The sequence below is a fragment of the Tamandua tetradactyla genome, chromosome 2 (genome assembly GCF_023851605.1).
Source record: "Tamandua tetradactyla isolate mTamTet1 chromosome 2, mTamTet1.pri, whole genome shotgun sequence".
Lineage (NCBI taxonomy): Eukaryota > Metazoa > Chordata > Mammalia > Pilosa > Myrmecophagidae > Tamandua > Tamandua tetradactyla.
This window is the reverse complement of record NC_135328.1, coordinates 47,645,011-47,668,322: the sequence shown is the minus strand read 5'-3', so window position 1 is coordinate 47,668,322 and position 23,312 is coordinate 47,645,011. Positions and strand designations below refer to the sequence as shown.

The 23,312-nt window shown below is 37.8% G+C and overlaps 1 protein-coding gene across 11 annotated transcripts in view; it reads left to right on the top strand.

Annotated features, from left to right (window-relative positions):
* Nucleotides 1-23,312, top strand: part of MAPKAP1 (MAPK associated protein 1) — a 353,385-nt gene that overhangs the window by 300,663 nt on the left and 29,410 nt on the right. For 10 of the 11 annotated variants that reach the window (XM_077144983.1, XM_077144989.1, XM_077144944.1 and 7 more), the window contains one exon: nucleotides 17,221-17,358. In XM_077144983.1, coding sequence (XP_077001098.1) covers nucleotides 17,221-17,358 — 138 coding nt within the window. Of the gene's footprint in view, nucleotides 1-17,220; nucleotides 17,359-23,312 lie in introns of those variants that run through there. The other variant, XR_013169319.1, reaches the window with a different exon arrangement.

Genomic DNA, 23,312 nt, shown 5'->3' with positions numbered 1-23,312 from the left:
GGGAAAAAGACTTGAACAGACACCTCTCAGAAGAGGAAATACGGATGGCCAAGAGGCACATGAAGAGATGCTCAATGTCCCTGGCCATTAGAGAAATGCAAATCAAAACCACAATGAGATATCATCTCACACCCACCAGAATGGCCATTATCAACAAAACAGAAAATGACAAGTGCTGGAGAGGATGCGGAGAAAGAGGCACACTTATCCACTGTTGGTGGGAATGTCAAAGGGTGCAACCACTGTGGAAGGCAGTTTGGCGGTTCCTCAAAAAGCTGAATATAGAATTGCCATACGACCCAGCAATACCATTGCTAGGTATCTACTCAAAGGACTTAAGGGCAAAGACACAAACGGACATTTGCACACCAATGTTTATAGCAGCATTATTTACAATTGCAAAGAGATGGAAACAGCTAAAATCTCCATCAACAGAAGAGTGGCTAAACAAACTGTGGTATATACATACGATGGAATATTATGCAGCTTTAAGACAAGATAAACTTATGAACCATGTAATAACATGGATGGACCTAGAGAATATTATGCTGAGTGAATCCAGCCAAAAACTAAAGGACAAATACTGTATGGTCCCACTGATGTGAACGGACATTCGAGAATAAACTTGAAATATGTCATTGGTAACAGAGTTCAGCAGGAGTTAGAAACAGGGTAAGACAATGGGTAATTGAAGCTGAAGGGATACAGACTGTGCAACAGGACTAGATACAAAAACTCAAAAATGGACAGCACAATAATACCTAATTGTAAAGTAATTATGTTAAAACACTGAATGAAGCTGCATCTGAGCTATAGGTTTTTGTTTTGTTTTGTTTTGTTTTGTTTTGATTTTACTATTATTACTTTTATTTTTTTCTCTATATTAACATTCTATATCTTTTTCGGTTATGTTGCTAGTTCTTCTAAACCAATGCAAATGTACTAAGAAATGATGATCATGCATCTATGTGATGATGTTAAGAATTAATGATTGCATGTGTAGAATGGTATGATCTCTAAATGTTGGGTTAATTTCTTTTTTTCCGTTAATTAAAAAAAAAAAAAAAAGAGAAGGGATAATTGGAGATGAAGGGATACAGACTGTACAACGGGACTGGATATAAAAACTCAGAAATGGACAGCACAATACTACCCAATTGTAATGCAATTATGTTAAAACACTGAATGAAGCTGCATGTGAGGTATAGGTTTTTTGTTTTTGTTTTTTTTGTTTTTTTTTCTTTCTATTATTGTTTTAATTCTTATTCTGTTGTCTTTTTATTTCTTTTTCTAAATCGATGCAAATGTACTAAGAAATGATGAATATGCAACTATGTGATGTTATTAAGAATTACTGATTGTACATGTAGATTGGAATGATTTCTAATTGTTTTGTTAATTCTTTTTTTAATTAATAAAAAAAAAAAAAAATCTGCTCTAGGCCTGGGCATGAGGAGAGGCAGCACATTTGCCACCTATTGTCTTCTCTGCTTTTACTTTGCAATTGTTATTTAATCAGCAAGTACAAGCAAGCACTTGAAGGAAGACTTTATTACAGCATTATTTATTTATTTATTTTGGTGGGAGGGTCATGGGCAGGCACTGGGAATTGAACCTGGGTCTCCAGCATGGCAGGCGAGAAGTCTGCCACTGAGCCATTATCACACCACCCAGCATTATTTTTTAATACGCAGTTCGCAAAGTTAAGAAAAATTGACAACACAAGACTTACTTGCTTGCTTACACAAGCAAGCAGCTGTGGCTTGTACCATATGATGTCTCAGGCTCACTCTGACAGTAAAAGTAGTTCTGTATAGTGTATAAATAAAATATTTGCACCTGTTATTTTTCAATAGGGTTTTTGTAGAGTATAGTTCTAGTAATTACATGATCTGGGAATGCATGTTCTTAGAAAGTAGATTGATATTCCTTCCACCTTTCTATTTCATTTTCTTATTTAATAGTGAGATATAACCTGCATTCAGAGGCAGAAATGATCATGAGGAGACATGCATCACATTTAACTTGAAAATCCCCGGGTCCACTCAGCAATTTGAGGATGGCAATTCTGGTATGAAGTGATTGTTTTGTCCCTATTGTGACATTTTCTGAACAAAAATTGAGCAAAAATTGAACAAAAAATGAAATTGTGAGATAGCAGGACAAATATTTACTATCAGGGCTGCCTCCAGATAATTCCTTTACCACATTAATGTTTCATATAATGATTGGGTTGAGGGAGGAATCCCCAGGCTGGGAATATCAGAAACTCTAGCAGCTTTTTCTTCTTATATACCACCTTCTAATTCCCTACTGCCAGATTCACCTTTTTGAGAATTCCTGCCTAGTATTAATGACACATTCCTCAGATGGCTGGAAAAGAATAAAAGTTGAAAACCACTGATATAATGGAATTAATGGGAGTACAATTTATGAGTTCCTCCCAGGTTCTGTATTCTTATCACTTTCTCATCCTTGGCACTTGAGCTCCAACAGTGTGCCAAGGCCTAAACATCAGGAAGATCTAATTTTTTCCACACTCTGCAAACATTATGAATTCTCTTAGTAGACAGCATTACTGCCTTCTAACTGTCATTGTAAGCACCCCTGAGGCATCTATTTACTGAGATAGTATTTAGTTTATTAGGAATCTAACTTCCCTATGACCTCCCTATACCTTCCCTACTTAAAAGAACTTAGACCTCACCCAAAGGCAAGTATTACTGAGATTCTAACAGTCACAGCTCTCATGTATTGAGCCTCCAGCCTTATACTAAGCACTGTGATGAGCGCTGGTTTTCATTCATGATCTCATTCCTCTTCAGGCCATCCTTTAGTTTGCATTCCAAAGATGAGGTTCTAGTTGGGTACACTCAGACCTATTACTGAGTCTGTTACTGCCCACATATTGGAATTGGCAGCTTTTAGCTGTGGTTCCCAAACAGTTGTAGATGGTTAGCCCCTTGAATGGAAGCAGCAATCCTGGAGCCCAGTGCCCCACTTAATCTCAAGAAACTAGGCCTCTGCTAAGTTTCATTTTAGTTGTGACACCAAATATGGTTTTGTCATCTATTTTAAATCCCTAAGATATTGCAGGAAGCAGTGTTTTTGTATACTGTTATGCATTTAATCAGTGTGTGAATACATCTGCTATATAAACATAAAACAAGCCAGAAGAACTGGTCTGTTTAAGCTCTGGCTTGATAGTGAGGGGATGTGAATTACGGTTACAGATCTGTCATTAATGGCTGATATTAGACAAGTCATGTTCCCACCCTGAGACTCAATTTCTTCATATGGAGAATGAAAGCCCCAGACTAGGTGATCTCTGAGGTCTCATTAAGCCTGAGCAGCCCTTGTGTTTGATCATGTGTGTAAATTCAGACAAGTTTCAAAGACTTTTCTTTCTGCTCCATAGATGCTATCGATTGGCTGTATATATTCAGCAAAATCCACTCTGGCAAAGAGTTGTTCATTGACACTCCCGAGGGCTTTTCCAGGCTTTCATAGGTTCTCAGTAACCTGAAGACAAGAGGATTGTAGAATTGTATAAAAAGCTACTCCAGGATTTAGCAATAGCAGCGCTTTTATAGTCTTAGAATCAGAGTTGTAGGAAATTGATGAATGAACTGCAGCTCCTGTTTGAACAAATGAACAGGAAGTACACCAAAGCATAGATTGTTAAATGCCCTAATTTTTGCCATAGTGGTGCTTTAGTTTCCTAGAGGGGTATTGCATGTATGCCTTATGGGAGGATGTGCCTTTTAAGAGTGGAGTATTCTCCTCTGGGACACTAGGAAACAGCTGGCAGGGTCAGAACAGGACCTAGACTTAGATAGATCTGGCCTTCAACCCCAGCTCTACAGTTTACTAACTTGATTCACCCTGAGGAAGTACATAATTTCACCTTTCTGAGTTCATCTTTAATAGCAATTTTAGTAATTATTGATTGAGGTCTAATTATGTGCCATGCACTGTGCTCTTTCTAATGGCACTATGCCATTGCATCCTAATGACACTCCTTGGGTTGGTACTGTTGTTACCCCAAGTTACAAGGGAGGAAAATTAGACTCACAAAGGGGGATGTGACTTTGCCCAGGATAACAACAGTGGGAATGTGCTGGCAATTTCAAGCTCTCCAGACTCAAGAGTCCTGCAGCAACAGAAGTTATGTAGGTAGATATACTGGCTCTCACAGCCTCCAGTCCCATGGCTTTGCCTCCCTTCCCCCTGCCTTTCCACTCTGAACCCACTATGCCGCAGAACCCAACCTTACAGACTCTATGAAGACAGGTGTGGTTCTCAAGTATAGGCATTCTGATGGGAGTCTGTGTATAAAGTAACGTAATTTGATTTGTTTGGTGTATAGAACAAACCAAGCTCAAGATGTAAAGTAGATTAAGAAATTCTACAGTCAAGTAATGCGACTTCTGGTAATCAAGGAATCCCACAGTTGCCATGGAACTGACCGAATGTTTCAAAATGAAGACTGTTTGTCATGTTGAATTTGAGGAAGTGTTGGGACAGAAAATACTTTATGTAACTAAGTGGAATGTTCAAAAGCCAAGAGACCATTTTTGTACTTTGTTTTTTAATGTTTACTTTAGAGAGCTAGGAATGTAAATCCGCTCAGTTAGAAAGCCATCTGTTTATTTTTAAAAATTGAGCATGGAATGCATCTATCTTAGAATCTTTTTCAGATTATTTGATGTTAGGTGTTTCGGTTTGCTAATGCAACTGAAATACAGTATACCAGAAATGGATTGGCTTTCACAAAACGGATTTATTAGGTTACACATTTACAGTTCTCAGGCCATGAAACTGTCCAAATTAAGACATCAGCAAGACTGTACCTTCACTCAAGAAAGGCTGATTGCATCCAGGGTTTCTCGGTCATGTTGGAAGGCACATGGTGGCCTCTGCTGGGCTTTCTGTCCCTGCTTCTGGTTTCAAATGGCTCTCTCAGCTTCTGGCGTCTTCTGGGGCATTTTTCTTCTGCATCTCCAAATGTCTATGTTCTCTCCAAAATGTTTCCCTCTTAACAGACTCCAGTAAGTAGAGTAAGACACACCTTGAATGAAAGGGATCACATACATCTCCATGGAAACAACCTAATCAAAATGTCCTACCCAACTGCAGAAATGTGCATTGGGAATTTTTTTAAAAAATCAGTTGATTCAAATTATTTCTTAGTCTTTTGCTGTTGAAATGATGATTTGAAAGATTAAACTTGTACTGTTGGTATTGTATAGTGTATGGACCAATATTGCCTGTAATAACGACATTACATAGAAAAGAAAAGTCCTACCCAACAATAGGTCTTCCTCCACGAGACTGGATTAGAAGAACATGGCTTTTCTGGGGCACATAACAGTTTCAAACCAGCACATTAAAAAAAGTATGTAATTATTTCTTTGGTAAATTTGTATCTGTAATTTGAAAAAAGATATCAAGAGAAGCCAGTCTTCCTTCAATTTACTTCATCTGTCCTTAAAAGAAAATTAAATGTATCCATTTTTACTAGATTAATTCCTTTGGACCATAAAATGTGTGCCGTTAATGACCAGGAATATATAACATGGTAACTGGAATTAACTATGCATAATAGTACACCTAATGAAGTATAGTAGTGTAGTTTCAATTAAATCTAAAGGTAGTTATGAATTACAAGTGTTTCTTTACCTTAAACTTTCCAGATTTAAACTGTATTTTTGAATGTTAGGTATTAGTAGTATCCTTAGCAGACTGAATTAAAACTTTTTATTTTTATTTATTTTATTTTATTTTTTTTAACATGGGCAGGCACCGGGAATTGAACCCGGGTCCTTGGGCTTGGCAGGCAAGCATTCTTACCTGCTGAGCCACCGTGGCCCGCCCAGAATTAAAACTTATTTGAATCCAGTTTTTAGTGATCAAAAATAACTGCAGTTACTTTGAACGCATTAACTGAATCTTGGTCACTAATGGCAAATCACCATTTACAGAAATATTTACTACACATATCCTATCTATAATTTCTCATAAGGGTTAAGGATTATTTGAAATGTTCAATCTTTGCATACCTCTGTGACACACTTGCCCGATTTCTCTTCTTAACCAAGTGTTAAACATGACTGTCAAAACTGTTACGTTTTCCAGTAAACCAGAAATATATTAGTTGATATTTATCTTGTATTTGTAACCTGAGTTTTATCACCTAAATATATTCTTCACATGTTGGCTCCTCAAGAGTAAAATGAAGGTACTATACTTTAAAATATTTTTTGTTAGAGATTTATCATGTTGAGCATCACTTTAGCATGAAAAGTTCCATTGGCTATTATGAATTTTGGAATGTTTTAGAGAGGTCAGGAAATAAAATATTACATGAAAAGAATATCAAGCTCTCCTAATTAATGGCCTGGAGATCTTATACAGTGGGAGTTCCGTAGCACAAATGTAAAATAATAAATTTTAAAAAATTAGGCCTAAGAGTCACCCCCAAGAGAACCTCTTTTGTTGCTCAGATGTGGCCTCTCTCTCCAACCAACACAACAAGCAAACTCACCACCCTTCCCCTGTCTACACGGGACATGACTCCCAGGGGTATGGACCTTCCTGGCAACATGGGACAGAAATCCTAGAATGAGCTGGGACTCAGCATTAAGGGATTGAGAAAACTTTTTCAACCAAAAGGAGGAAGAGTGAAATGAGACAAAATAAAGTGTCAATGGCTGAGAGATATTAAACAGAGTCGAGAGGTTATCCTGGAGGTTATTATTACATATTATATAGATATCACCTTTTTAGTTAAGGTATATTGGTGAGGCTGGGGGGAGGTGCCTGAAAATGTAGAGTTGTATTCCAGTAGCCATGTTTCTTGAAGATGATTGTATAATGAGATAGCTTTCACAATGTGACTGTGATTGTGAAAACCTGTGTCTTGATGTTCCTTTTATCTACGGTATGGACAGATGTGAAAAATATGGATTAAAAATAAATAATAGGGAGAACAAATGTTAAAATAAGTTTAGTAGATTGAAGTACTAGTGATCAACGGAAGGGAGTGATAAGGGGTATAGAAGAAAATAAGGAAAACAAAGGCTAAAATATATTGGGTAGATGGAAATACTAGCAGTCAGTGAGAGGGAGGGGTAAGGAGTATGATATGTATGAGTGTTTTTCTTTTTATTTCTTTTTCTGAATTGATGCAAATGTACTAAGAAATGATCATGGTGATGAATATACAACTATGTGATGATATTGTGAGTTAGTGATTATACACCAAGAATGGAATGATCATATGGTAAGAATGTTCGTGTTTATATGTTGTTACATTTAAAAAAAATTTTTTTTTAATTAAAAAAGAAGTAGTAGTTAATAGTCAGTAGCTATGTGTTAGGCACTATCCCAAGCACTTGACATGCCTTAATCTTTACCACAACCCCTTAGATAGATAATATTATCATCTTCATTTTATAGTAACTTGTACAGAGTCACATGGCTAGGCAGTAACATCTGAGACTTGAACTCAGTATTCTGACTCCAAAACCCCATCCCTCTCTGCACTGCTGCCTTTAAATATAAAATAGACTAATAATACCTTCCTGATCAAGGTGTTGTAAGTTCTTTTTTTTTAAAAAGCAGTTTATTGAGATACATTCACAAACCATATAATACATCCCAAGTGTACAATCAGTGGCTGACAATATAGTCACAGAGTTGTGCATTCATTCTCATAAACAATTTTAGAAATTTTTCATTGTTCCAAAAAGAAAACCCCCATTCCCCTCAAACCCCCCTCTTATTGACCCTTAGCATTGGTTTGGTACCTTTGTTACAGTTAATGAAAGAATCTTAAAATATTACTATTAACTATAATTCACAGTTTGCATTAGTGTATATTTTTTCCATATACCACTCTATTATTAACACCTTGTAATAATGATGTAAATTTGTTCTAATTCATGAAAGAACAGTCTTATATTTGTACTATTAACCACAGTCCTCGTCCACAACAGGGTTCATAGTCCCATGTTTTATCATCTGGCTTTCCTTCTAGTGACATACATGACCCTAAACTTCCCCTTTCAACTACAATCCCACATAATTCAGTGCCAGTTGTATTCACAGTAATGTGCTACCATCACCTCTATCTATTTCCACTCATTTAAATTCAATCTAGTTAAAAATTCTGCACACCTTAAGTAATTCTCCCCAATCTCTAGCCTCATTCTATTTCTTGGCACCCTATATTCTAGATTCTATGTCCCTGAGTTTACATGGTATAATTAATTCGTAGTAGTGAATCATGCAATATTTGTCCTTTTGTGCCAGATGTATTTCACACAACATAATGTCCTCAAGGTTCATCCACGTTGTTGTATGCATCAGTCCTTCGTCCCTTATCAATGCTGAATAATATTCTATCATATGTATGCACCACATTTTGTTTATCCATTCATCAGTTGAAAGACACTTGGACTGTTTCCATCTTTTGGCAATTGTGAATAATGTTGCTATGAACATTGTGTGCAAATGTCTATACCTGTCCTTGATTTCAGTTCTGAGTATATACCAAGTAGCCGGATTGCTGGATTCTAGGGCAACTCTGTAGCTTTCTCTGTAGCTGAACCACCTTCAATAGTGGCTATACCATTCTACATTCCCACCAGCAGTGAATAAGTGTTCCTATTTCTCCACATCCTCTCCAACACTTGTAGTTTCCTTTTTGTTTAATAGTGGCCATTCTAATGGACATGAAATGATAGCTCATTGAGGTTTTGATTACATTTCTCTAATAGCTAGTTATGTTGAGCATCTTTTCATGTGCTTTTAAGGCATTTGTATTTCCTCTTTGGAAAAGTGTCTAAGTCTTTTGCATCTTTTTAAATTAGGTTGTTTGTATTCTTATTGTTGAGTTGTAGGATTTTATATATTCTGGATATTAAACTCATTGGATATGTGGTTTCCAAATATTTTTCCCATTGTGTAGGCTGCCTTTTAACTTTCTTGACAAAGTCCTCTGAAGCACAAGAATATTTAGTTTTCAGAAAGTCTCATTTTTCTATTTTTTTCTTTCATTGCTTGTGCTCTGAGTATAAAGTCTAAGAAATCATTTCCTATCACAAGGTCTTGAAGATGCTTTCCTACATTTTCTTCTAGGAGTTTTATGGACAAGTTCTTAATGAGCCAGTGTACACAAAATTTCCTAGCACAGGGAGGGCCCTGTGTTAGTGAAGATGATATACAGTGCTAATATCCTTTCATGGAAATTTTTTCGTTTCCTTGTGATAACTCTAAAGCCTCGAACAAATAGATTCCCCAGAGAGTTGTATATACATTAGAGTAGCATTTTTGTTTATTTTAAGCTGTCTTGTTAAGGAAGGATTTATATGCTGGCATTGATGTAGGACAGCAATCAGGCAATGTTTTCTGCCTTTGTCAGTTGGTGTGATAGTTTACTTCCAGTGAAATTTGACTCACTGTATCTGGAAGCTGTCAGAAGTGGGAACATGAAAAGGTCATGATGGATGGCTGTGGATAACTGGTTAGGGAAGACGGGATGGTAAAGGAGACAAATGACCTCCCTTGTTTCTGAGGGAAAAGGCTGACCCTGGCCATTCTGGGACAGCCACCACGCTCTCTTCTTACCTTCCCTAGGTGGCAGGGTGGAGCTGTTGGGCACTATTGTTTAGAGTGGCTCCAGGTGGGGGTATAAGGCAGTTCATGGGCACAGTTTCCAGCAGCCCAGCCCCTTGGGTGCTTAAGAGCTGCTAGATGTAAGTATTCTTCAATCTTTGGGTCACTTTTCATGATTATCAATTTCAGAATTCATCATATTCCCTTACCCATGTTTTATTTTGTTTTTTAATTAACAAAGCAACATACAAGCACAAATATTCTTAACGTATAAATATTCCATACATGGTGTACAACTAATGGCTCACAATATCATCATATAGTTGTATATTCATCACCATGATCATTTTTTAGAACATTCGCATTACTCCAGAAAAAAAAATTCATACTCGCCATACTCCTTCCCCTCCCTCTCATTGGCCACTAGTATTTCCATCTACCCAATATATTTTAACCTTTGTTCCCCCTATTATTTGTTTATTTTTTAGCCATATTTTTTGCTCATCTGTCCATACCATAGATAAAAGGAACATCAGACACAAGGTTTTCACAATCCCACAGCTGCATTGTAAACTTTATATCTTCATATAATCATCTTCAAGAAACAAGGCTACTGGAACACAGCTCTACAGTTTCAGGTACTTCCCTTTAGCCACTCAAATACACCATAAACTAAAAGGGGATATCTATATAATGCATAAGAATAACCTACAGGATAACCTCTCACCTCTGTTAGAAATCTCTCAGCCGTTGACACTTTATTTTTTCTCATTTCTCTCTTCCCCCTTTTGGTCAAGAAGGTTTTCTCAATCCCTTGATGCCAGGTGCCACCTCATCCCGGGATTTCTGTCCCACGTTGCCAGGGAGATATACACCCCTGGGAGTCATGTACCATGTAGTGGGTAGGGCAGAGCCTTCCCTGTGTTTAAAAAGTTGGGAAAGGGTACTGAATTCTATGGTAACCAGAAAAAATCAACTTTTAATATGATGTTTGTTTTTATTTTGGAAGAGATTTTTGTTTTGGAAAAATACAGAAAAGTCCAAGGAAGAATGTAATCCTGCTACTCAGGGTTGACTGCTATAACTGGTTTGGGATATATTCTTTCCATCTCTTTTCTATGAGTATTTTTTCCATAAATGAATCATCCTTTTTACTTAGTATTGTGTCAGAAGAATATTTCCAAGCCAAACACTTTTCTTATGTATAATTTTTTTGTGGCTGTGTTGTATTCCATCATAAATGGATTGACTACTCCTATTTTTGGCCATTTAACTTGGAGAATTCACTTGTGTATTTGTTTTGTAGTGCTGCTATAACAAATTACCACAAACTGGGTGACTTGAAACAACGAATGTATTCTCTCACAGTTCTAGGAGTCTGAAATCAAACTGTTTGTAGGGCCATGCCCCCTCCAAAGTCTTTAGGGATGAGTTCTTCCTTGCCTCCTCCAGCTACTGGTAGCCTCAGGCTTTTCTCATCTTGTGTCAGTATAGCTCCAACCTCTGCATTGGTCTTCATATGGAGTTTTCCCTCTGTGTTAAATGCATTATGACCTCATCTTAACTTGATTACATTACAAAAGACTATTTCCAAATAAGGTCACCTTTACAGGTACTGGAAGGACTTCAATATGTTTTTTTGGGGGAGAGGGGTGCCAGGGGGGAGTTCAAACTTCAACCCATAACAGTTGTTCCTTAGGTAATAAATTTATGATTTGATTTACTTAAAGGTAGTTACACAATGCTTCAAGGAGTGCCTCTCCTATCTTTTCCCTTAGTGACTCTACATCAAAAATAAAGTTTTTTGATGCTGAATACTGAGCATAAAAACCATGCTCAGTACTCAAAAATTTGCCATATATAAACAAAATATATGGGTTGCATGGGTAGTTCAGTAGTTAGAATGCCTGCCTTTCATGCGGAGACCTGGGTTCGATTCCCAGACCATGCACCAAAAAATATATGTATATTTATATGTATGTGTGTGTGTGTACATTTATTTGCTCATTTGAACATGTATTTGTTCCTTGTTGAAACAGAGATCTAACTAAAGAGAGATAGAGATCTTTACTATCCTCTTTACTTAAATGGATAAAGCCATGCAGAGCAGTGGGAAGAGCCAAGACTTGAGTACCAGACTGCTCTGGTTTGGAAAATGTTTCCTCCACTTAAAAACTCCCTGTGCTAGTGATTTGAACAGTGAATAAAAAAGTATTTGCAAAGTCCCCTTCGGGAAATGGTGAGAAAAGAGGAAAATTCAACTTCCCCAACTTGAATTTTTGATATTCTCACAAGCAGTGTGGACAACCAAAGCTATAGGCTGAGCCCCCAGTCTTGGGGTTTGTTCATATGAAACAACCCCACAAAGGATAGGTCAAGTCTACTTAAAATTAGGCCTAAGAGTCACCCCCAAGAGAGCCTCTTTTGTTGCTCAGATGTGGCCTCTCTCTCCAGCCAACACAACAAGCAAACTCACCACCCTCCCCCTGTCTACGTGGGACATGACTCCCAGGGGTGTGGACCTTCCTGGAAATGTGGGACAGAAATTCTATAATGAGCTGAGACTCAGCATCAAGGGATTGAGAAAACCTTCTTGACGAAAAGGGGGAAGAGTGAAATGAGACAAAGTGTCAATGGCTGAGAGACTCCAAACAGAGTCGAGAGGTTATCCTGGAGGTTATTCTTACACATTAAGTAGATATCACCTTGTTAGTCAAGATGTCATAGAGAGGCTGGAGGGAACTGCCTGAAAGTGTAGAGCTGTGTTCCAGTAGCCATGTTTCTTGAGGATGATTGTATAATGATACAGCTTTCACACTGTGACTGTGGGATTGTGAAAACCATGTGTCTGATGCTCCTTTTATCTACCTTGTCAACAGATGAGTAGAATATATGGAATAAAAATAAATAATGGGGGAGGAACTCCCTGTGCTGATTTGAAATTGTTGTATACCCCAGAAAAGCCATGCTCATTTAATCCAGTCCTGTGGATACAGACCTATTGTGGGTGGGATCTTTTGATTAGGTTGTTTTCATGGAGATGTGACCCACCCAATTGTGGGCGAGACCATCTGATTAAATTATTTCTCGGGTAATTATGGCCCTGCCCATTTAAAGTGGGTCTTAATTAGTTTGCTGGAGTCCTTAAATTCCTGGAGAGAGAAAGAGCTCAGCTGACACAGAGAGCAGAGAAATGAAACCGAGACACAGACGTTTGGAGATGCTAAGATACACGATGAAACCCAGAGTCTACCCTGGAGAAGCTAAGTGAAGGACCATAGACAACGGAAACAGAAGCTGTGAAAGCCATTTGAAACCAGAAGCCAGGAGAGAAGGACAGCAGGCATTGCCGTGTGCCCTTCCCATATGACAGAGAAATCCCAGATGCAATCAGCCTTTCTTAAGAGAAGGTATCTTTTGTTGCTGCCTTAATTTGGACCTTTTCATGGCCTTAGAATTGTAAATTGTAACTTAATAAATCCCCTTTATGAAAGCAAATCCATTTATGGTATACTGCATTTCCAGCAGCATTAGCAAACCAAAACACTGCCTGATCTTGAACAAGCAACTTCACCTTTCCTAAGGTATGTTTTGTAAAGCCCTTAGCACAGTTCTTACAGAATAGTATAGTAACTGAAAAGACAAGTTTTAGAACCTGGGTTCAAATTCCAGCTTTGCCACTTATTAACCATGTGATCTTGGACAAGTTACTTAACTTCTCTGGATTTCAGTTTCCTTATCTGTAAAATAAAGATAAATATAGCAATCAACTTCATAAGGTTATTGTGAGATTTGAACTAAAGTACACCAAGGATTTCTAACCATGCTGACACATAGTTGGTGTCAGTAATGTTAGCTGTTATTGTAGAAAGTATATCTGTAGTTGGCATCTTATTTGTTGAGTCTAAGGAGAAGGTTACAACAAATTATCCTTCGTGCCTGAACCTGCTGAAACAAGAATGGCAGAGGGCCTCCAAGGGTTTCATGATTTCTGTGTTCCTGGGCCTTGGCCTTGGGGAAAATGATCCACAAGGAACATGCATTCAGCAGTCCTCTTCTCTTCAAATCTCTACCATCACATAGAAACGTGCTGTCTCAGCCCAAAACCTGTTCATTCTCCTTAACTATTAGTAAATGGCAAGTGGGTTATAGCCACCACTGCTTGACATCCCCACTTGAGAGTATCACCAGCCTGGCTTCCACAACCTCCTCCCCAACCCCCTTTACCACCCCATGACCCTTTCTGACTTGTCCCTCTCCCCCACTCCCCACATACTGTCATTTTTGTGATCCTAATACTTTTGTCTTTTATGCACTTCATCCCTACACCCCACACACACGTACTTCCTATCTTTCCCTGTAATCAGAGCTCTGTTTTGTCCCTCTTCACCTCTGGCCTCAACTGTAGCACCAGCCTTCTAAAAGGTCTCCACTGCACCAAACTGTCTTCTTCCAACCTAGGAGATCTGGGACTCCCAGACCAGTCTGGGAGTGAGTTCTGTGTTTGCTTCCAAACTGGATTCTACAGACTGTCTTCAGCGGCGGGGTCTGCCTGCTCTTTGGACTTAGGCACCAACTGTGGACTTGTCAGCAAAAGCTAATAGGGTCCACATGCTCTGCTTTAAGAAACTGAGACTCACACACACCAAGTAGGGTGAGATTGTTTAATATACAGGAGGATTTTTTTTCCCATCAGAAAAGATTCCCCTCCAGGTTCCTTTAAATAATGACTCCTCTAGGCAGGTGAATGTTTTACAGATCATTAGCTACTTGACAGAAAGCTTGCAGGGTAGAGAAACTTAAAACTAAAATGTTGGGAGCCCCTGCCAATTGCAGATCAATCCAAAATGAAGATAAACTATCTGAAACTAGAAGTCAGTGGGAAATGTGATTTGATTCAGAAAAAATCTGAATGACGCACAACCTTTTTGGAACACACCAGATATTTAAATGGTTCTCCACCTGCCTGCCCCTTCCCCTCCTCCAAGACCTCCTCCCTGTCTTGAACCTAATGTATTGGTCTCCCAAATACTCATCTCTAAACTTCAGACTTGGGGATCCCTCTGAACAGTGACCATGCAATAACCACAGGAAAAGGCATCATTGGAAGTGTTCTTGTGGTGGTGCAGAGCTTAGGCAATTGATGCAGAGATACAGCCCATAATGGATGAATATACAGTAACAATTTGCAGATAAAAATAATAGAAGTTAAAGTGTACTTTACATGATAAAAGAAAGATGAAAGAGGATGAGAGTCTGTTTCATCTGAGATGGTTACAAAAGTCCTGCTTTGTGAAGTAGGCTCTGTTGAAAAGATTGATGTGATGGGGAGTGACCTTGGCTTAGAGCAGGAGCTGGTGATGTATGTATGAGCATCCCTCTGCTAAATGGACCCAGATTTGTAGCACTAATATACATGGGAGCCCAGAACCAAACTCAGTGCAGCAATAAATCAACAGCCACTTTGGGTGTCATTTCTGGTTTATATTCCACTATTGTTCTATCACTTTAATTCATGTCACTATCATCTTTTCATCTGGAACAGTTTTATATAATTTTCCAGTGGAGTTACCTGACAAATCCTATCAAATTAACAAGGTACATTAACAATATTGACTGACTACGTACGGCTTCAGGAGTTGCAGGGCTGTAGAACAAAATTTTAAAACCATGTCTCTCTGGTGATGATTCTCCCCCTATCTTTCTGAGAACGGAATGTGGGGCAGGGTTTATTTCCACATAAGAGATATGCACATTTATTTTGCTGTGCTCATTTTGACTTTTATAAATGTCAAAATAAGCGAAAGAAGGGGAAAAAAATTGCTTGCTACCAGCAACCATGACTTAAGCACTTCTTGCAGGGAACTATAGAAATGCCCATATCTTAAACAATTAATGACCAAATTGAAGGGAAGAGTGTATCTTAGTAGTCATCATCTATTTTAAGTGAAATGTAATAAAATTTGTCTCCTGATACATTCTCGCCCTCCTGAAATTACCTAGACCTGCACATCCAGAGACAATTGGACTTATGACATTATGCCTAATTGAAATATGATGTACCTGAAATATGTCTAATACCAACTTCCAGCGTTTGATTAATTAAAAAATTAAAATTTGTTCATCTTTACAGAAGACCACACTAATGATTTAAGATTAAGCACTATTGCTACATTGTCTCCTCTGAAGACAATAGGTGTCTCTACTATACTCTTATCTGTACAGTCTTCTACCTTTGTTTAACTGCAATTTGGATTTATTTATTCATAAAATAAAGCAGAAATGAGTGGAATGTGTAGCTGACTTTTTGGGTTTTTTCTTTGTTTTTTTTTTAATTTACTGTCAGGGTAAAGTTGTGGGCATTTTGTTTTAATTGTTTAATTGTTTCTTTTCTCTGCATTTGACCTACTAAGTTTCTTCAAAATACATTCAAAAATTTCTGGGTGTTATAAAAGACAATATGGTAAAATATATTAACTTTGATTGTTTTCTCATTTACAGTTTATACATTTTATTATTTTAGTTGTTTCTTATATATTTACTTCATTTTGCTCTTTTATACTTTGACCCTGACCTTTTAACTGTGGTCTGAAAATATAATTACTTTTAAGATTCCATATGAGGCTCTCTCTAGAAGGCATATACAAGTTTTTGTCCTACTTCATAAACTGATTCCTCAATTTTCTGTAAGGGAGAGAAAAAGAAATCGTGCCTGTCAGACTAAGTAAGTAGTGGGAGAGCAATTACAGTGTAATCCCATAGTTATCCCAAAACACCTTCTATACTGGTCATTACCTTTGTTCTCTTAACACCTTTACTCCCAGATACTGTACTGTGTATCTTTCACAGCTCTGAAAATGAAACCTGAAGTGCCAGTGTTTAACATTCTGGACTCCTGTTATAAAGCTCACACCCAGTGCTATATCTCTCCCTCAGCAGAGGACCAATGACTGCCACAGTCTGAAACCACGCTCCAAGACTTGAACTTGGAAGGTTTTATTTAAAGGACCCTCTTGGTCCTCATGCAGTTTTCTTTATGTGTAGCTTGGGTAATTATTTAGTGCAGAGAAGAAGTGAGATCTGTGTTTGCTGTTTTGGTGGGTAAGATTGTTCCAGATTCGAAACTTTTCCTTGGTAGCTCAGCTGTTTAGGCATAGGTAATAGTACAGATTTATTCATTCAACCTAGATCATCTTTAAAAAAAAAAAAAACTGATGAAAAATTTAAATGAATTTTATTAACATTATCATTTATTTCATTATAATATAGAGATAATATAGATTGACAATATTTAGGTAAACTATATTGTATTTATATTATGTCTAGGAAAGTATGTTTCTTAACACCTATTTATATATTTTATGGTTATTTCCTCCCTAATTCACCCACCTAGAAATCCAGATTGTACAACTTATGGGTACCATTTGGAGTCTCCTTTATGACTGTCTCAAGAAACCCTTGGCATTCTCTAGAGTCCTAAGAGAGAGCTCTTTTTATGTCAGTATAGGATTTTATAAAGCAGTTCAAATGATGATACTGAAATCACTTATACCTTCCACTTCTTGTGGCTTCTTTTTTGTCTTCCCCTTGGCCTTACAGGTATCTCTGGAGACAAGGTAGAGATAGACCCTGTTACGAATCAGAAAGCCAGCACTAAGTTTTGGATTAAGCAGAAACCCATATCAATTGATTCTGACCTGCTCTGTGCCTGTGACCTTGCTGAAGAAAAAAGCCCCAGTGAGTAGTCCCTGTTATTTATGTCTCTTTTCTCTCTCCACCTACCCCCCTTCCCCTCTATGTGCTGGGTGCCAGGAGAATATATTGCCTTCGTGTCCTTTTTCCCTTGCGTCTGTTTAATTCATTACCAGAAATTTCTTTTAATCAATTGGGATTGTATTAAGGTGCCCAGGTCCTGACATGAGTTTCTATCCTGTTCAGTCTTGATGGCAGCAGAATGCCTCTCAGCCCTTGCTTTTTGACCTCAGCTGTCCTACCCTAGGGACTGTGGGCAAAGGGGCAAATTCCTCCTGAGAACTTGCACTCATCAAGGCCATCATTTCACTTTGTGTTCCCTTCCCCTTCCCATTTAGGTGACTTAACCAGTCATTTCTTCCATGCCAGATCAAGGGAAACTGGGAGATTTCCCATGGCAGCTGAAGACTAGATTTAGATATGTCAGGCAGGAAGTATCAACACTTCCCAGATTATTGGCAGCTACATGACTTACCAGCTCATAATTAAAATCCTGCCTGGTTGTACAGAAGAGATCACTGCTGGGTTGGCATTCTGTCAAAGTAGATACACTCTGGTTATATGTGTTGTCATATTATATTTTTGCAGTTAAGTAATTGAGGTTAGCATTTACATTAATCATTTTTAGGACTCCAGTATCATCCAGGGGGGCAGAAAGGACATATAGATCACTCTGAATTTCCTCCATGGAAGAAAAAGTTTAAATTATATAAGGATTCATTAGTTGGTTTGAGAAGGTCTAAGGCAATCGTTTTCAAACTCTGGTAGTATCAGCATTGTCTTCAGAGCCTGTTTAAAATGCAGTTACCCAGGGCCCATCCTTGTAGATACTTATTCAGTAACTTGGGATAAGGTGCAAATATGTAATTTTTGTTACTCCTCTATATTACTCAATGTCCACTAAATATGAGAACCAATGTTATAAGGAATTACATACTCAAAGGGAACAGTTTGAATTGTAGAGACTGGCAAGTGTTTATATATAATGTGGTTAAGTCTTTGAGATAATATTAACTAAAAAAGAACCTAAAGGGCACAGAGCCACTAAAGGAAGCTTACGGATTGAGCACATATACATCACCTCATTATGGGTGGGTATTTAATTTTTTTGTCAAATCCATGTATGTTGGGCTATTTACTCTCCTTTTGATTCATTACCTTGGCAAGAAGGGAGAACATGGTGGTGTGGGAAGAGGGTTAAAGCTGTTCTCACCCCCCTCCTCACCATTCCTGTCATCAGTGAGACCTTAAACTCTGCAAGATGGCTGCCAGGAGAAGATGGTGAGAAAATTGTCTGCTGCTTTGGGGTCCCTATCCCAAAGTTGATGGATTCTTTCTGCTTTGGATAAATATCTTCTTCCTAATCCCTTACACTCCAGTTTATTGGCCAATAAAGATGTCATTGTCTGGCATCTTTCTTCCCAAGGACTCCAAATGCTTTGAAAAGTAACATTTTATAAATTCTGTGTCTCTGAAAAGTGATAGTTAATTGCTTACTTATTGCATAGAATAAGAAGCTATAATGGAAATATCAGAGAAAGAACTAGAAACAGGGTTCAGGTTTCTCTGACACTCACACCAAGACTCACATTGTGCCAAGGAGCACTATAATTCAGGCACTTAATAGTAAAGGATGTAACACACCTTGCCCCAGTAGGGGGCAAAGGAAAAATTCACAGCTACCCACTTCCCTGTGCTCTCTTGGAATTAGTCAGTCAAGAAGTCATTAAACGTCTGCATGAGTGTGACACTGGTAAGGCAAATGCAAACAGAGCAGACATGTGCCCTACCATTTCAGTGTTGATAATCCAGCAAGAGAGTCTTTGCTTTTATTTTCCTATTAAATGGAAATAGGAATGGTTCTGTGCTTAAAAAACAAGTGCACATGTGGGTCTTAACAGAAGTTTCTTCCTTTCTCACTCTGGGTTCTCACTTATAAATCTAGAAATTGTAACATTTTTCTGAACAAAAAGGCTAACTGCCACAGTGAAGCACTTCCTAAATCTCTGTCACCTACACCAGTGCTTTTCCAACAATGTTCTTCCAAGCTCTAAGGCTCTCACAGGGACCTCAGAGGCCTCTGTATGTGTGCACACGTATGTCTGTGTTTGTAGGGCATACATAGGCATGAGGTCCCCCACGTCAGCCAAAAAAACAAAACAGAAGAATTCTGCTTTTTTTATTTCTGTTTGGGAGTCTGCATTTAAATGATTTTACTGATTTTTTTTTTTAAGGTTTCAAAATTTCAGGCTTACAGAATAAAATTCAGACTCTTTATCGTAGCCTTTATAGACACTGACAACCAGTTCCCACCTCTTGGCCCTTAATTTGGGCTTTGGTCACTGTGAACTACTCAGACCCAAACACACCTTGCATTTTATACCTCTCTTATTCTCGCAGCCTGGAATATACCTCCCTCCTTGACCTTCCTCTGATGATCGGCATCTCTACCTCACCACTCCCCGCCCACTCATTTTTCAAGATCCAGCTTCATTGTTAACCTTTCTCTGTAACTTTGCCCATCAGAATTTGCACACAACTCTGGCAAAGCACTACATACACTGCGCTGTAGTTATCTGAGGTCTGCTTTTCACCCCCACCCTGTCTCCATACAGGAATGGGTTTCTGTATGCCCATTCAACAATAGAGTGCCTAGTACAGAACTGTCCTTAATAAATGCTTGTTGACTTGAAATTAAATTTAGTAAGACCAAATTTTAGAAACTAAAAGTTATTCAGCATAATTTACATTTTAAAGCACCCAAACAAAAATGTATTAAACAAATTAGCTTGCATACTATTTAATGATTTCCAATATCTTAATCAAATTAATTCAGTGACTTTATCTAAAAAGTTGATCTTCTGACCATCATCGGAATGCAGAATTAATTTGTAGGGCCGCTTCTTTTTTTCTAAGGATTAATGGTAACACTTTTTATCTTTTTTGTCTGTTGAACCTTAGAAAAAAATTATTTTAACAGCACTAAAGAAATGAAAGTCACTATATTTCATAAGTTTAGCGTGTGATTTTTATCAGTATAGTGATGTATGCTTGTAGCTGAGTTTACATCAAAAATTATTCTTGGGACCTTCTTGAATGAATTATGGCAAAGAGACAGAGTCTAGAAGTAGATAAGGTTTTTGATTTCTGCAATATATTTCCTTTTCCATGTTTTTATCTCTTGTAACACAAGTGTCTTGCTGAAGACTGGAATGTGTGACCAACTAGAATAATTTAGTTGTGAAAACAGCAGCCTTCTTTACAAAAAGGCATTAAGTATTGGGAAGATAATGAAGTTGTTCCCAGTCTTACTTGAAACGTGTTTGTTATAATTCTGAACAGAAAAGAAATGATCTTTAAAACCTTCAAATATGGCGAGTTTGCAGTGTTTATTGAGAATGTCACTGTCAAACCACTAATTTGGTCTTCATAAGTAACACAACTCAAATTTAATTCATGCCATATCCAAAAAGTGTGCAAATAGCTGATTTGGCAAAGGGACTGAGCATTAGAACTCCGGCAGTGAGACACATAATTACATGTTATGGAATCAGAAAGACGCACTCTGAAGCTGTACTTCATAAATAGCAGTTCTGTGACTCTCTTTCCTTTACCCTGAACTTCTCCCTCTTAGGCCATGTTTCAGAGGGAAGATTTATTGTTCTATTCCTGTGAATGTTTAAGGACCTGAAACTTAATGGCTAAATAGATCGTGCCTTTAAAAAAATTGTACATATAATATGGACCCTTAAAAGAGTTGTTTGAGAAATTCTTTGTATCATAAGCAAGCACTGAGAAATTAAAAATAAATTCTGCTTTTTCTAGATTAAAAAAAAAGCTGCATGCTACCATTATTATTTAAATCAGCAATTGCTCAAACTAGTTTTGCCACTCATTAGGATACCTTTTGCTAGTTTGAAGGATGTCACAGGTGTCTAACAGATGAATTAATTTCAATCATTTTAACTGAACAAAGATGTGTATAGCACATAAGAGAGGAAAATGCTTCTATATGAGAAACTACCAAGGTTAAAATGCCTCAGAGAAAGAATTTACCATCCTTATATAGGTACGGACAAACTTTGAATGCAGGTTTTTTTTTTAGTGCTAACCCTGACTTCTAACACTGAAACAAAAGCAAGGACCTTTTTGTAAAACTAGCACCCATCAGATACTCTCCACCTGTAAATAAAATACCAGCCATGCCAGATCTGGTTTCATCATAAGGTTGTGCAGGTTTACATCCTTAAAGGAAGCATCCCATCATTAAGAAATAAGATTTAAACCTTAATAAAGTACCTGTAGTCTTTATAGCTGAAAAGAGCTTTGTATCTCAATTAAGTATAGATAATATAAAATCTTAAGGAAGCAACATAATAGAGGTAACCTGATTATGTTCTCTTGCAGTAGTATAATTTAAAGGAAATATGATTTTGTTAATGCTGGTTATGTTGGTGGCAGGGGAAAGGTGGAGTGTTTGTTTTGGTTGTTGCTGTTTGTTTTTTGTTGGGGTTTTTTTTTTGGTTTTTGGGGCTTTTTTTGTCCAAAACATTATTTGGGTATAAAATAGGAAGTCTTGGGGATTATAAATTGATCACACCTCAGGAGGCCATTAAACCCTAGTGAATAGAACCTGATAGATATTTTAGATGAGCTTCAGTTACGGCTTTAAGTTAAATTAGCTGGGCTTATTGGTGACCTCCCGCATAAATGAATCTTTCTTTTCATAAGTATTTGACAAGATCTGTAAAGTAGTGTATTTAATTTACTAATTAAATTAAAGCTACTGAATAATGATTTGTCCACATTGATTTGGTTTAAATAGAAAAGATCAGCATTGTTGTGATCTTCAGCAACCTTAATGGCCAAGCCAGTTAGACACAAAGGCCTCTTGTGTTTTATAGGTCAGAAGTACATAGGTAAGCCCAGGCTGTAATTGAATTGCCTGCACTGCACCCTGCAGTCGCAGATTTCCTTTGCCTTCCCATTCCATTGTTGCACTGGGGCTTAAGAGAATGTTAACGTGGTAATAGGCACAGGGCCTTCCCCATTATATGTCTTGCTATCGAGCGGTTCTGCATGACTAGTTAAAGAAGATGGCAAGAAGATTAATGAAAGCAAGGCTAATACAGAAGGGGGTACTTTTGCAAGACTTCTACCGAGGAGATATTGGAGCTGAACCAGAGCTTGGCTTTTTCTTTATCCTGTGACCTTTGAACCTGCCTTACTGTTGAGAGCTGCCAGTGAAGTTGACATTTTGATTGATGTTAGTACACGAGTCAGTCTTTCCCATTGAATTCCACATCTGCACGAAAATAGCTTTTCCAGCAGAATTCATACTGGCTAGAAGTGATAGCCAAATTGATGGCTGAAGTGCTTTTATGTGGTTCTCATTTAAACCTACAGGTATTTGATGGTTTAATTCAGTATCTAGTTCCCATAGATTATATGCATTTGTTTATTTGTTTGTAGTGATTTCATCAACCCACAGTGAAAGACCAGGATTTAAAAGTGTTCAAAGGTTTGCAAACAGACCTCCAAGCAGGCTTTGTGGAGGGTTAAAATCTGTCATCAAACAAACCCTTCACCATCCTTTAAAAAGAAAATTCAGTATGAGGGCCCATGAAAACAGATTTTAGGGTTTGTGTAAATAAAACAAAGCATCTGACCTTTTGGATAGCTGTAGATGGAGAAGTCCAAAATCTTGCTTCTGCATTCCTCCTGAGTCTTCTCATTCCCCCAGCTTAGAGGTTTTCTTGATCTAGCCAGATACTCTGCTCCATAACCTTGTCCTTGGAACACTAGCCTTCCATCTGAAAGGGGTTGTTATGGGCTACTTGTAAGACAGCCCTGTCTAGATACAAACCTCTTCACATGTTCTCACTAACTCTGTTACCTTGTTTGTGGAGCTGCAGCCCTCTAGTGTGTGTGTGTGTGTG